The sequence below is a fragment of the Myxocyprinus asiaticus genome, chromosome 5, assembly GCF_019703515.2.
Source record: "Myxocyprinus asiaticus isolate MX2 ecotype Aquarium Trade chromosome 5, UBuf_Myxa_2, whole genome shotgun sequence".
Lineage (NCBI taxonomy): Eukaryota > Metazoa > Chordata > Actinopteri > Cypriniformes > Catostomidae > Myxocyprinus > Myxocyprinus asiaticus.
In genome coordinates, this window is record NC_059348.1 from 38813669 (window position 1) to 38826764 (window position 13096).

At 35.4% G+C, this 13096-nt stretch overlaps 1 long non-coding RNA gene and 4 gene segments (V, D, J or C); 1 reads left to right on the forward strand and 4 right to left on the reverse strand.

Moving 5' to 3' along the window:
- Positions 1-13096, forward strand: part of LOC127440707 (uncharacterized) — a 68101-nt gene that overhangs the window by 46992 nt on the left and 8013 nt on the right. For both annotated transcript variants that reach the window (XR_007897177.1, XR_007897178.1), the window contains exon 4: positions 9365-9439. This is a non-coding gene — a long non-coding RNA (uncharacterized LOC127440707). The remainder of the gene's footprint in view (positions 1-9364; positions 9440-13096) is intronic.
- On the reverse strand, positions 4503-5404 carry LOC127440704 (T cell receptor alpha variable 36/delta variable 7-like). The segment is given in 2 exon segments: positions 4503-5051; positions 5216-5404. Coding segments are annotated over 2 exon segments (438 nt in total).
- Positions 7089-7966, reverse strand: LOC127440705 (T cell receptor alpha variable 5-like). The segment is given in 2 exon segments: positions 7089-7543; positions 7687-7966. Coding segments are annotated over 2 exon segments (387 nt in total).
- LOC127440703 (T-cell receptor alpha chain V region RL-5-like) lies at positions 8243-9311 on the reverse strand. The segment is given in 2 exon segments: positions 8243-8969; positions 9098-9311. Coding segments are annotated over 2 exon segments (495 nt in total).
- On the reverse strand, positions 9452-11396 carry LOC127440702 (T cell receptor alpha variable 13-1-like). The segment is given in 2 exon segments: positions 9452-9786; positions 9905-11396. Coding segments are annotated over 2 exon segments (522 nt in total).

A 13096-nucleotide genomic window follows, 5' to 3' on the forward strand; every position in this document is an offset into this window, starting at 1 on the left:
AGTATCAGTGCCTGATCCTTGAGTCCAGTGTCTGCCACGTCCCGGTCTTCCGAGCCTCTTAAAATACTGCCTCTGGAGGACGCTCACTAGGTTTTGGAACAGACCCATTATCTTGAGCCTTTCATGATGATTCTTGAACTCATTAAATGTGCATGAAGAATACATAGAGCAGAGTGCCCTCTTCTGGGTAAAGGTTTCTGTGAAGACAGAGAGACCTTAATTGCATGCATCCCTGTTTGTGCAGGTCTTGAGATACTTTCATGGATAATAGTTTGTACAGCACAGGTAAACAAAATGAAAATGTATATTAACATCTATGTTAGCTGAAGCTTTCTTACCAAAGGGGCTTACTGACAAATGTGTATTATACATGCGGCAAATATTGGAACAATGATAATGTGAAGATGTTTTGTATGATTCATGTAGCACTGAATAAGCTTTCTATACACCCAAAATAAAGCTTAACAACTTGGAATGATCTAAGGGGTTCGGATTGCTTTCGGTGGTGTCAAACTCAGTAAGAGTACAATGTATCATGACTGGAATGAGGTTTTTGTACAGTGTTGTCAGGATTCCTGTCACTGTGGACCTCAGAGCGCAGTAGTACAGAGCAGAGTCTGCCACCTCAGCAGAGGAGATTGTAAGATCCACTTGTTTTTTGTCTTTTGTGTCTTTTGCTGACAAACGAAGAGAGGGCTCAGATGACTGTGAATTTTCATTGACAAGTAGCAGGAACTGTGGTCTAGATCCCACATATTGCCGATACCATTGCAGATTGTATACAAGCCCACTGTAGTTACAAGAAAGAATCACAGTCTCACCTATGAAAAGATGCTTTTCAGAAGACAATGGCTGTATTGTGTCAGCAAAGGAATTGCCTGTATAAAGGAAATGCAACTGTATTTATTCAATGGAAAGTCAATTTAAGGAACTTATGCACTAATTGTTCTAAAATAAGATGTAATTAATGTAATATTTTTAATAAACAAGACTAAGAGAATAATAAATTATCTTACCAATGAATAATGAGAGTGCTGTCCAGCAAAACGGAAACATAATGATGGTACTTGAAAAAGAGTGCAGAATTGCCAAAGCAGAGTGCCTTTTCAATGGAACCAGCCTTTTAACACATTCAAACTCTTTATGAATTTGCTCCACCCTCTGGCAGAGTCTTATATATACGGAGTTGTCTCCTGAGTTGCCACGCAGTGTGAAAAAAAGACCACGTGTTTCATTTTGGTAGAGAAACTAAATGAGCTGTTGGATTAATTAGTGGCTGATTGGAAGATGGGGTGTCAACATTTTTGTGTTATCAAGTAATGTATTAAGTTTTTGTACAGAGCAGATGGGTTTCCTGTCATTGTGGACTTCAGGGCACATTAATACAGGGTCTGTCACTTCAGTAGAGGACATCTCCAGATCCACATGCAAGTTTTTTGACCATCGCTTTGAGGAGTAGAGTGGGTTCTAGGGCTGTTTCGATAGAATCAAATATTCATATATAGAGATAATTTTTCTCATGATATTGTATCGATACTTAGATCCATGAATCGTGATGTATCATGATATTTTCAGTGCAGTCAGAGGCATGAAAGAGACAAACTGATCCTGCAGGATTCACAGTTTCTCTCACGGACATGCTAGGCCTCTGTCACGCGTTTGGATCTAGGGTCGGGCAAAAATATAGATTTTCTACTTAATCTTAATTTTTACGATCCCAATGTCGATTCTTAAAATGCAAAGATTGCTCTTTCTTTCTGTCTGTAATCCCCAACAATCAGATGTGTGTAAATACTTCTCATTAGCTACAAAATATGTCTGTGATTAGCCACTGGCTTGTAATTGTTTATATTTCACTCACCAGTGTTTGAGTGGTGTAGTGGCATAGATAGTTAATCACTTAGCAGTCTTTTCACTGTGTGCTGAGAGTAAAAGTTTTGAGTCTTTCCATGTAATGTGAGACCAAAGACTAGATCCATGCAAACCATCTGTTGTTTAATAAGATCTCTTTTAATATCCTTTCTGTTATACAGTCAGTTATTTATCAAAAACAACAAACAAAACATTTAATTCTAATCACATATAGCATGGATGCTGTAAAGAAGCCATTTGACCAAACAAACACTATTGTCAAAGTCCCTGCCACAGGTCTTAAAGAGACAGTACCATTTTATCACTTGTTCTACATATCTAAGTAAATACTTGTAAATAGTACAAATTAGGTATGTAAACATCATAAACTTGTAAAAATATATTGTATATATGCATATATGCAATTTCAATACACCATATTTATTGATTTTAAAAAAGCTAAAATGTCACTAAAATGATGTCACTAATAATAAAAATACAATTTGTAAAAATACATAATTTAAAAAAAAAATTGCATAATTTAACAAGTTAGAAGTTCCCCTGTATAATGAATAATGGCATTAGTTGAGAGAATGTCTGTCATACTGTATGCAAGCAAAATGGACATTACAAATGAACTATACCCAAATTAATCAAAATTAAATTCGAAATCAAGCAATGATATTGTGATGTATTGCGATATATCAAATCCTGACATTTGTATCGCAATACTTATTGTATCGTGAGGTGGTTGGTGATACCCAGCCTTAGTGGGTTCGAATGAAGCATCGTTCTCTGTGTGGAAAATAAAGAACTCTGTCTGGTAAGGATCTGGGATGTTTCCGATACCATTTGAAGCTGGGAGCAATGTCACAGTAATTGCAAGAGATAATGGCACTTTCTTCAACTAAAGCATGCATTTCTGATGAGAGAGCTTATATTGTTTATGCATGTGCAGTCTCTGTGAAAGAAGAAGAGAGAACATATTAAACTCCCATTACCATTTAAACTGCCAAATATATTTAATAAAGATTGTGTAACAGAGTTACTGAAAAATGTTTAGTCCACTGGCTTTGACGTTGATGGAACACTGCATTAAAGTATTACTTACCCTTAAGCAGTATTAATATGATTAATTCTAGACTACAGTAAACATGGTCATTGTTCAGTAAACAATTGAATTCTGAAAGTGTCCCCCTCAACCTTAAATCAGTCACATTTAGCTTGAGCTTTCAAACAAATTAGGCTGCAGAGCTCCACACTGTGGCAAGGAAGTTGACCACAATGAAATTCTCTTGTGTTGTGAGGCTATGTTCATACAGAATGTGTTTTCTCTGGTGAACAGTCATACATTTACATTTACATTTATTCATTTGGCAGACGCTTTTATCCAAAGCGACTTACAAAAGAGGAAAACATAATCGAATCATCTTAAGGAGACAGTGGTATGAAAAGTGCTGTATAACAAAGTTTCACTAGCATCATAATAGTATTCAAAACAGAATATAGTGCAACAGGAATTTTTATTTTATTTTTTATGACTGGTTAAGTGCTCATGGAAAAGATGTGTTTTTAGTCATTTTTTGAAGACAGAGAGTGAGTCAGCTTCACGGATGGAGTTGGGAAGGTCGTTCCACCAATGTGGTATGATGAAGCTGAAAGTCCGGGAAAGTGTTTTGGTGCCTCTTTGTGTTGGTACAACAAGGCGACATTCCTTAGCCGACCGCAGGCTTCTAGTGGGCGCATAGCTCTGCATAAATGATTTTAGGTATGCTGGAGCAGACCCAGTGACTGTTCTGTATGCCAGCATCAGAGCCTTGAACTTGATACGTGCATCAACCGGCAGCCAGTGAAGAGAAACAAGGAGTGGTGTCATAGTGTCATAGAAATAGACTAAATTTATAAAGAATACAGTTGCCATAAATTACAGGATTACACAGGTTAGTCCCAAATTACTACAATGAAACAGCCTTAACTAGAGGCAAACTCAGAAGAGTGCCTTCCTGTGGGTAATTTTTAAGTTACTGGAGATATTACAGATTCCAGCTCAGCTTTACTGTTTGCATATTGTTTCTCTCTGGTGATCTTATCCGTGTCTGTCAAGAGATGGTTTTTTTTTTTTTTTTTACGTGTTTATGTACTTGAATTTATTTGGTCACACTTATTAGTCAATGTGTTGCTGTTGTTCAAAGAAATTGGACAAGGTGTAAAATTGAAATTGAATGTATTATTTGGTTTACTTTGAAAACAAGCTTTAATAGCTGAGATTATCAAATGTATTTAACATATATCATGTTTTTTTACAGTCTTCCCAGGTTTCATGTCACTGTGGGCTCCATGGCACAGTAGTACAGAGCATTGTCTGTTTCTTCAGCAGAGGAGATCGTAAGATCCACACGTTTTATGTCTTTTTTAGCATTTGCTGACAGACGAAGTGAAGGATCAGATGCATCAGAAAATTCTGTGACAAGCTATGATGTCTGAAATAGATGTTTTTATCTATTTGTTTCAAAGGATATTTGAAACTCATATTTATTGTTGTTGTTTACACTCTGTGGTGCTGATGTGACAAAATATATAAACCAGTTTATTTTTATTTTTTTTAAAGGTGCACATTACTAAAGTGATCACCAAATTCAAAATGGAAAAGAAAGCGTTCTTTTAAAAAATCCTGCAAATCTAAGGACGCTTACAGGATTCTTGCTTACAGATAGGTTAATTCAGTACTGCTTTTGAGCCACAACAGTTCAAATTGTGACTGATACTATTACACATACCATTGATATACTATTACAACACAAATCAAACCTTTAGAAAGGTTACAGGAGAGAAGGTCTTGTTCAGATATTTTTCTAATGTAAAGAGTGTCAAGTTTTTGTACAGTGTAGAAGGGTTTCCTGTTACTGTGGGCACCAGGGCACAGTAGTATATTGCAGTATCTGCCACTTCAGTTTTAGAGATCTCCAGGTTAAGTTGTTTCTTGTCCTTATGAGCTTCAGCAGCAAGTCGGTCCTTCTGTGCTGGATCCGCATTCTCAAAAGTCATTAGGAGAAATTCTGGGGCAGTGTTGGAATACTGTCTGTACCACTGAAGACTCCTTATATTACTTTCACTGTAGCTGCAGGAAAGAGTAACTTTTTCTCCTTCTAAAACATGCTTTTCAGTAGAGATTGATGTTATTGGATTTGCAAAAACACTTTCTAGGAGAAAAAGATCAAAAACAAAAGAAAAGAAGAAAAGTCATTTAATCCATGTTCAGGAGTTGCATCTGTCCATTAATGAAAATATTTTATAGCATTGTAGTCTTCAGAATATACAGTGCAAGATATATTAACATATGACTTTAAATGTAAAAAGTAGATACCTGAAAGAATTGCAGATACTGTAAGGTAAAATAACATCATTATGACTGGAGGAGATCATACACACATTGACATATAGAGCAACATAAGAGCTGAGAACTGTTTCTGAACTCATTCTGAACTCTTTTTCTAAGCTCCACCCGATGAATAGTGAAACCGTTGATTCTGGGCATAAAAAGAGGAAACAGGCTGAATACATGGATATTTTTGCCACAGGTACAACCCACAGTAAATATACGAAGAAATTATATAATATATATATATATATATATATATATATATATATATATATATATATATATATATATATATATATATATTGAAAATTACGTTTGAATATTACATATTGCATTTTTCTACATTAAACAATGTTCAGAGGACATGAGCATCAAAGATCTCCAAATCTCCATACATTAACACTGTCTAGAAGCACCGCCGGCTTTTCTGGATTCGGTTTCATCTGAGATGTAAAGTAGAACAGTCGAATCGTGTTTTGTGGTCCGACGAGTCCCGGTTTCAAATGTTTTTTGGAAAGAAAAACAAAAAAACAGCCGTTGTGTTCTCCAGGCCAAAGAGGAAAAGGACCATCCAAGCTGTTATAAGTATCAGGTTCAAAAGCCAATGTATGTCATGGTATGGGTGTGTAGCATTGATCATGGCATGAGTAACTTGCACATCTGTGAGGACGGTATTAATGCAGAAAGATATGTAAAAATTTTGGAGCAACTTGTACTGCCATCCAGATGCAATCTTTCCTGGGACATCCCTGTATTTTCCAGCAGGACAACGCCAGACCACATTCTGCCCGGATTACAAGCGCATGGCTGTGTAAGCAGAGAGTGCGGGTGCTAGATTGGCCTGCCTGCAGTCCTGACCTGTCTCCAACTTAGAATGTGTGGTGTATTATGAACCGCACAATGTGGCAACGAAGGTCCCATACGATTGTGCAGCTGAAGACCTGCATAATGGATGAATGGGGAAAATTATGCATATTATATTTAACAAACTTTTGTCTTCAGCGTCCAAAGCTTAATAAATGCTATTAGAAGAAATTGTGATGTTACATAGTGGTAAACATTTAACTGTTCCAATTTTTTTTTGGAGCAAGTTGCAATCATCTGATTTAAAATGAGTGATTATTTAAAAAAAAATCACAGGGTAAAACATCAAATAATGTGTTGTTTTAGTGCTTTCTATATAGCACTGGGTGAATACAATTTACAAATGACTCCTTTGTTTTTATTAGCATTTTCCATACTGTCCAAACTTTTTCAGAATTGGAGTTGTAGATAAACATAATATTGTAAATGATCTACATAGTGTCAGAATCAGAGTGTCTGTGTGATTCGATATGTGCATCTGCACTACTACATAATCAGTCCTTTTACAGAACATCACAGACTCCACCTCTGATACCAATGCATGTCTCTAGTTTAGTTTTTCTTTGTCTGCAACTGCAAAGATTTTATTTTAATAATAATAAAAAAAAAGAAATCTCTTACAAAGACTATAGTCATTGCTGACATCAAAACAAACATGATGGAAAATATAATGAGATGATGGCAAAATATTTGTAAGAATAAACTGGTCTTAGATTCTCTAATTCAAAAACTTGTGAAAGAGCACCACCCCCTGGCTTTCTGAGCATCTTTTTTCTCTCATGATGCTGAGCTGTCTCAGCTTGTTTTCTTTGAGCTCTGACTGTGACAGGGCAGAGTTGAAGAATGGACAGATTTTTGGATAAATTGACAGCAACACATATCCAATAATATTGATAAAATTGTGCATTTTCATAGATTTTATAGTTGAAAGTCTTTGTGCCATCATACTGTTTTCACAGCTATGACTTTTAAAGAAAAATGCAGCAGAATTTTACACATAGGGCATGATATTGCATCTTACATCGTTATATTACTGTACATCAGGAGTTTGTGTTTTATTTTAGCTGTTGTAATTGCTCCAGGATCAGAGACAGAATAGTCAAAGGTGATTGCCATTCAGGTTTTTGTACAGTGTAGAAGGATTTCCTGTTACTGTGGGCACCACTGCACAGTAGTATATTGCAGCATCTGTCAGTTCAGTTTTGGAGATCTCCAGGTCCAGTTGTTTCTTGTCCTTATGAGCTTCAGCAACATGACGGTCCTTCTGTGCTGGATCCACATTCTCAAAAGTCATTAGGAGAAATTCTGGGGCAGTTTTGGGATATTGCTTGTACCACTGAAGACTATTAATATTATCTGCACTGTATTTGCAGGAAAGAGTAACCTTTTCTCCTTCTAAAGCATGCCTTTCAGTAGACAGGGATATTATTTGATTTGCAAAGACACTTTCTGGAAAGGAAGAAGAAGAAGAAAAAAAAGAAACATCACCTTAAATCACTTTCAGGAGTAGCATCTGTCCGTCAATGTACATCTTTTATTGGTATATAGTTTCTTGTAAATACAGCACTAGATATATTATCAAATGCATTTACCTGTAAGAAGTGCCAAAACTGTGAGGTAAAATAACATATTTGTGACTGAAGGAGATCATACACACAATGACGTTTAGAGCAACACAAAGAGCTACAGTAACTCATTCTGAACTGTTTTCTGCTGTACCAATTATCACAAAGCTCCACCCTATGAAACTTTCTGTTTATTCAGGGCAGTAAATTGAGGTAACATGCTGAAGACATCTTCCCAGCTAACAATTTCTGGTTCTCAGAATGTTCTGGGAATGTTAGTTTATGGTTACAAAAAATAGAGCCTAAAGAGAATGTTCCTAGAATGTTAGGAATTGGTTCCCAAAAAATAACCAAACAGGAACCAAATGATAACATTAGAGGAATGTTCTGTTTCCTATGTTTGCCTTAAGTACAGCCCACAGTAAAGATATGAAGAAATTATGTGTAATTGTTCTTCAAATATAATTATGCTCTTCTTTGAGCTTTTAAAGAACTAATCATACTTGCTACACAGAGTTCTTGTCTAGTCTCTGTCTAGTCTGTTCTTCTTTCCAAGTGAGCAAGTGTAATCATTTCCCCCCCTTTTCAATATTACATGTTTAGTTTATATATATATCACACATTGTTAAAAAATAAAGAGAGGATGTACATGATGTACAGTGTAGATAAAATCATTCAGCGTGTCAGTATTACAACTGAATTACTAATTGTTTCATTGCCCAATATTCAGTATATAAATATGAACAATATGCACTTAATTTGTCATCATGTAGTGGAACATTGTGCTTATACATTGTAATTACTCATGTAACAGAGACATTTTACTGTTAATGATCAGAACTTGATATGAATTGTTACTGTAATGGGACTAGCTCTAAATGACTATTAATCCATATAATTGATATAATGAATTGGATCTCCATGTAATGTCATGTACAGTAGCAACTGGATCAGTGACAAGGTTAGGTGAGTGTCATACAGGTTTGTGTACAGTGAAGAAGGGTTTCCAGTTACTGTGGGCACCAGGGCACAGTAGTATATTGCAGCGTCCGCCAATTCAGTTTTGGAGATCTCCAGGTCAAGTTGTTTCTTGTCCTTATGAGTTTCAGCAACATGACGGCCCTTCTTCTCTGGACCCATATTTTCCAAAACTTGTAGGAGAAATTCTGGGGCAGTTTTGGGATACTGTCTGTACCACAGAAGACTCCTTATATTACTTTCACTGTAGCTGCAGGAAAGAGTAACCTTTTCTCCTTCTAAAGCATGCTTTTCAGTAGAGATTGACGTGATTGGATTTGCAAAAACAACTTCTGGAAAGAACATTTAAAACAAAAGAGAAAAGTCACCTTTATCAAAGTTCTGTAGCTGTATCTGTCCACTAATGTAAATCTTATACACATTATATTAACATATGACTTTAAATAGCAAAGTTTAGTACCTGTAAGAAGTGTCAAAACTGTGATGTAAAAGAACATCATAGTGTCTGAAGAAGAACTGCACAATGACATAGAGTAACACAAGAGCTGCTTCTGTGGAAATATTCTGAACTCCTCTCTGCTATATCAATTCTCACAAAGCTCCACCCTAAGAATTGTGAAACTGTCGGTAGACCCTAATTTGCCTTTCATTTTAGTGATAAGAATGAAGAAACTCTCCTCCAGATCTGAGATACTGCAAATCCTTTCATTTATCTTTTTTATTGCAGTGAAAAACCAACACGACGGTGGATCTCCACATGGTAACATGTAGCACCAGGATCTGAGACAGAACAGTAAAGTTGGTAAGTGTTATATCACAGGTTTTTGTACAGTGTAGAAGGGTTTCCTCTTACTGTGGGCACCAGGGCGCAGTAGTATATTGCAGCGTCTGCCACTTCAGTTTTGGAGATCTCCAGGTCAAGTTGTTTCTTGTCCTTATGAGCTTTAGCAGCAAGTCGGTCCTTCTGTGCTGGATCCGCATTCTCAAAAGACATTAGGAGAAATTCTGGGGCAGTGTTGGCATACTGTCTGTACCACTGAAAACTGTCAATACTACTTCCACTGTAGTTACAGTAAATAGTAACCTTTTCTCCTTCTAAAGCATCCTTTTTAGTAGAGAGGGGTGTAATTGCATTTGCATGAACATTCTCTGGAAAATGACAACAAAATAGGAACGAAACATTAATGCAGCATCTGCAAATTAATATACATCTTGTATAGCTCAACAACATGTATAACTTTGTAATGAATAATAGTCAATTAATCACCTGTAAAAACTGTCATAAATGTAAAGTAAAGAAACATCATTATGACTGAATATTTAAAGAGCAACAGCAGACCTACAGTAAGAGCCTCCTGCTTTTCTGTTTCACTTTTCCTCAGAAAGCTCCACCCTGTAAATGACTGCTTATTCTCTATTTGTTCTGAGCACCTAATGAGGCTGTATGAAAGCATAGATATGTTGTTTATTGTTTGGGAGAAAAGAAATATAAGAAGTAAGATGTTTTATTATATTTCATGTGTCTATGACTTAACACACTCTCAATTCTTTTGTAAAAACAGAGCAGTAGGCCTATGAGCATTATAGTAGTCAGTATTCCCACTTTGAGCTCTTCTTTATTTGTATATCCAATTAAGTTCACCCAATCAGTCTGTTTTCATGCTCACTTTTTTGGAACATGGCAGATAAACTAATTGTGCCAACATGAAATTATATCTGACTTTGCAAAAACTCAAACTTGAACGTTAACTTTAACTTTATCCTATATAATGTATAAACTGTATTTATATGCATTAAGTATCACTGTTACCTCTTGCTTTGAAGTTTTCTCAGATCTATGAGATGTTATTACATTCCCCCCCAAAAATTATAATAATGTGAATTAATTACTGTGATTAGTTAGGTGGATTTCTGATATTCTTTTAATATTAATGAGAAGAGTTGATGATGAATAAAATGAGTTAATAAATCCCACCCGCAAGCATTGAAAATATTATAAGTGCACAACAATATGATGGAATGAAATGGCACAGACCAATATATGCCTTGCCCCTGGTGAAACACTATGATTTAAGTATGGAACGCCACCCTGTGGTAATTTAAATATTTAAGCTGTGTAGGGTTGAGGGTGAGAGAAGAGAAAAGCTCTATTTTGCAAGCTGTTTTCACTGTTCTATACTAAGTAACCTCTAACTGTTCTACATAGTGCTGTTACTATGTAATAACTTGGCAATTGTGGAATTAATCATTTAAATCTATATTATGCAATATTTATTACAGAGTGATTAATTCATCATATTTCAGAGGATAATGGTATTATTGTGTTTGCAAAGGAATCCCCTGTAAAAAAAGAAATGCATCTTTTATTTATTAAGCAGAAGACAGATTTACTCATCAAAATTAACTTTGTCCATGTGTCACATTCTCTGGCTTTAATTGTTTATCTTTGATCATGATGATACCCTGAATATTGGAACATCTCTTACCAATAAATAATGAAAATGACATCCAACAAAAGAGAAACATGATGGATGATCTTCAGAGGAGTGATGACAAAGTCAAAGTAGGATGACTCTAAATCAGTCCCTTGTACTGTACATTTATACCCTTTTAGAGAAAGCTCCACCCTCTCCCTGAGTATTCTTACTCTGATAAATAGGATTGTCTCAAACTTGAAATGGATTTATTCATGATGTATTTTAGATGCAGTACAAGAGTAACTTTAGAATACAGTTTAAAGGAGAATAGATGTTCTTCATATATTTTCTTATGTAAGAAGAGTGTCATACATTTTTGTACAGTGTAGAAGGGTTTCCTGTTACTGTGGGCACCAGGGCGCAGTAGTATATTGCAGCGTCTGCCACTTCAGTTTTGGAGATCTCCAGGTCAAGTTGTTTCTTGTCCTTATGAGCTTTAGCAGCAAGTCGGTCCTTCTGTGCTGGAGCCGCATTTTAAAAAGTCATTAGGAGATTTTCTGGGGCAGTGTTGGGATACTGTCTGTACCACTGAAAATTTTTATTATTACTTCCACTATAGTTGCAGGAAAGAGTAACATTTTCTCCATCTAAAGCATCCTTTTTAGTAGAGAGGGGTGTTATTGCATTTGCATGAACATTTTCTTGAAAAAGACAACAAAATAGGAACGAAACATTAATGTAGCATCTGCAAATTAATATACATCTTGTATAGCTCAACAACATGTATAAATTTGTAATGAATAATAGTCAATTAATCACCTGTAAAAACTGTCATAAATGTAAAGTAAAGAAACATCATTATGACTGAATATTTAAAGAGCAACAGCAGACCTACAGTAAGAGCCTCCTGTTTTTCTGTTTCACTTTTCCTCAGAAAGCTCCACACTGTAAATGACTGCTTATTCTCTATTTGTTCTGAGCAACTAATGAGGCTGTATGAAGGCATAGATATGTTGTTTATTGTTTGGAAGAAAATAAATATAAGATGTAAGATGTTTTATTATATTTCATGTGTCTATGACTTAACACACTCTCAATTCTTTTGTAAAAACAGAGCAGTAGGCCTATGAGCATTATAGTAGTCAGTATTCCCACTTTGAGCTCTTCTTTATTTGTATATCCAATTAAGTTCACCCAATCAGTCTGTTTTCATGCTCACTTTTTTGGAACGTGGCAGATAAACTAATTGTGCCAACATGAAATTGTATTTGAGTTTGCGAAAACTCAAACTTGAACGTTTACTTTAACTTTATCCTATATAATGTATAAACTGTATTTATATGCATTAAGTATCACTGTTACTTCTTGCTTTGAAGTTTTCTCAGATCTATGAGATGTTATTACATTCCCAATAAATAATTATAATAATGTGAATTAATTATTGTGATTAGTTAGGTGGATTGCTGATATTCTTTTAATATTAATGAGAAGAGTTGATGATAAATAAAATTAGTTAATAAATCCCACCTGCAAGCATTGAAAATATTATAAGTGCACAACAATATGATGGAATGAAATGGCACAGACCAATATATGCCTTGCCCCTGGTGAAACACTATGATTTAAGTATGGAACGCCACCCTGTGGTAATTTAAACATTTAAGCTGTGTAGGTTTGAGGGTGAGAGAAGGGAAAAGCTCTATTTTGCAAGCTGTTTTCACTGTTCTATACTTATTAACCTCTAACTGTTCTACATAGTGCTGTTACTACGTACTAACTTGGCAATTGTGGAATTAATCATTTAAAGCTATCTTATGCAATATTTATTACAGAGTGATTGATTAATCTCAACATATTGTTCTCAATATAAAATTATTCAGTGATGAGTAGATCCGAATTTTAGATTTATTTGGTCATTGTTAACTATAAAAATTAACCAAATTTTTGGCTGATTAGTTACACTTTTCACATTATCTCGTGATTTGTTTGAGTGTTGAGCTCATTATGACATACAGAGTTGAGCACAGCGCCCTCTTCTGGGT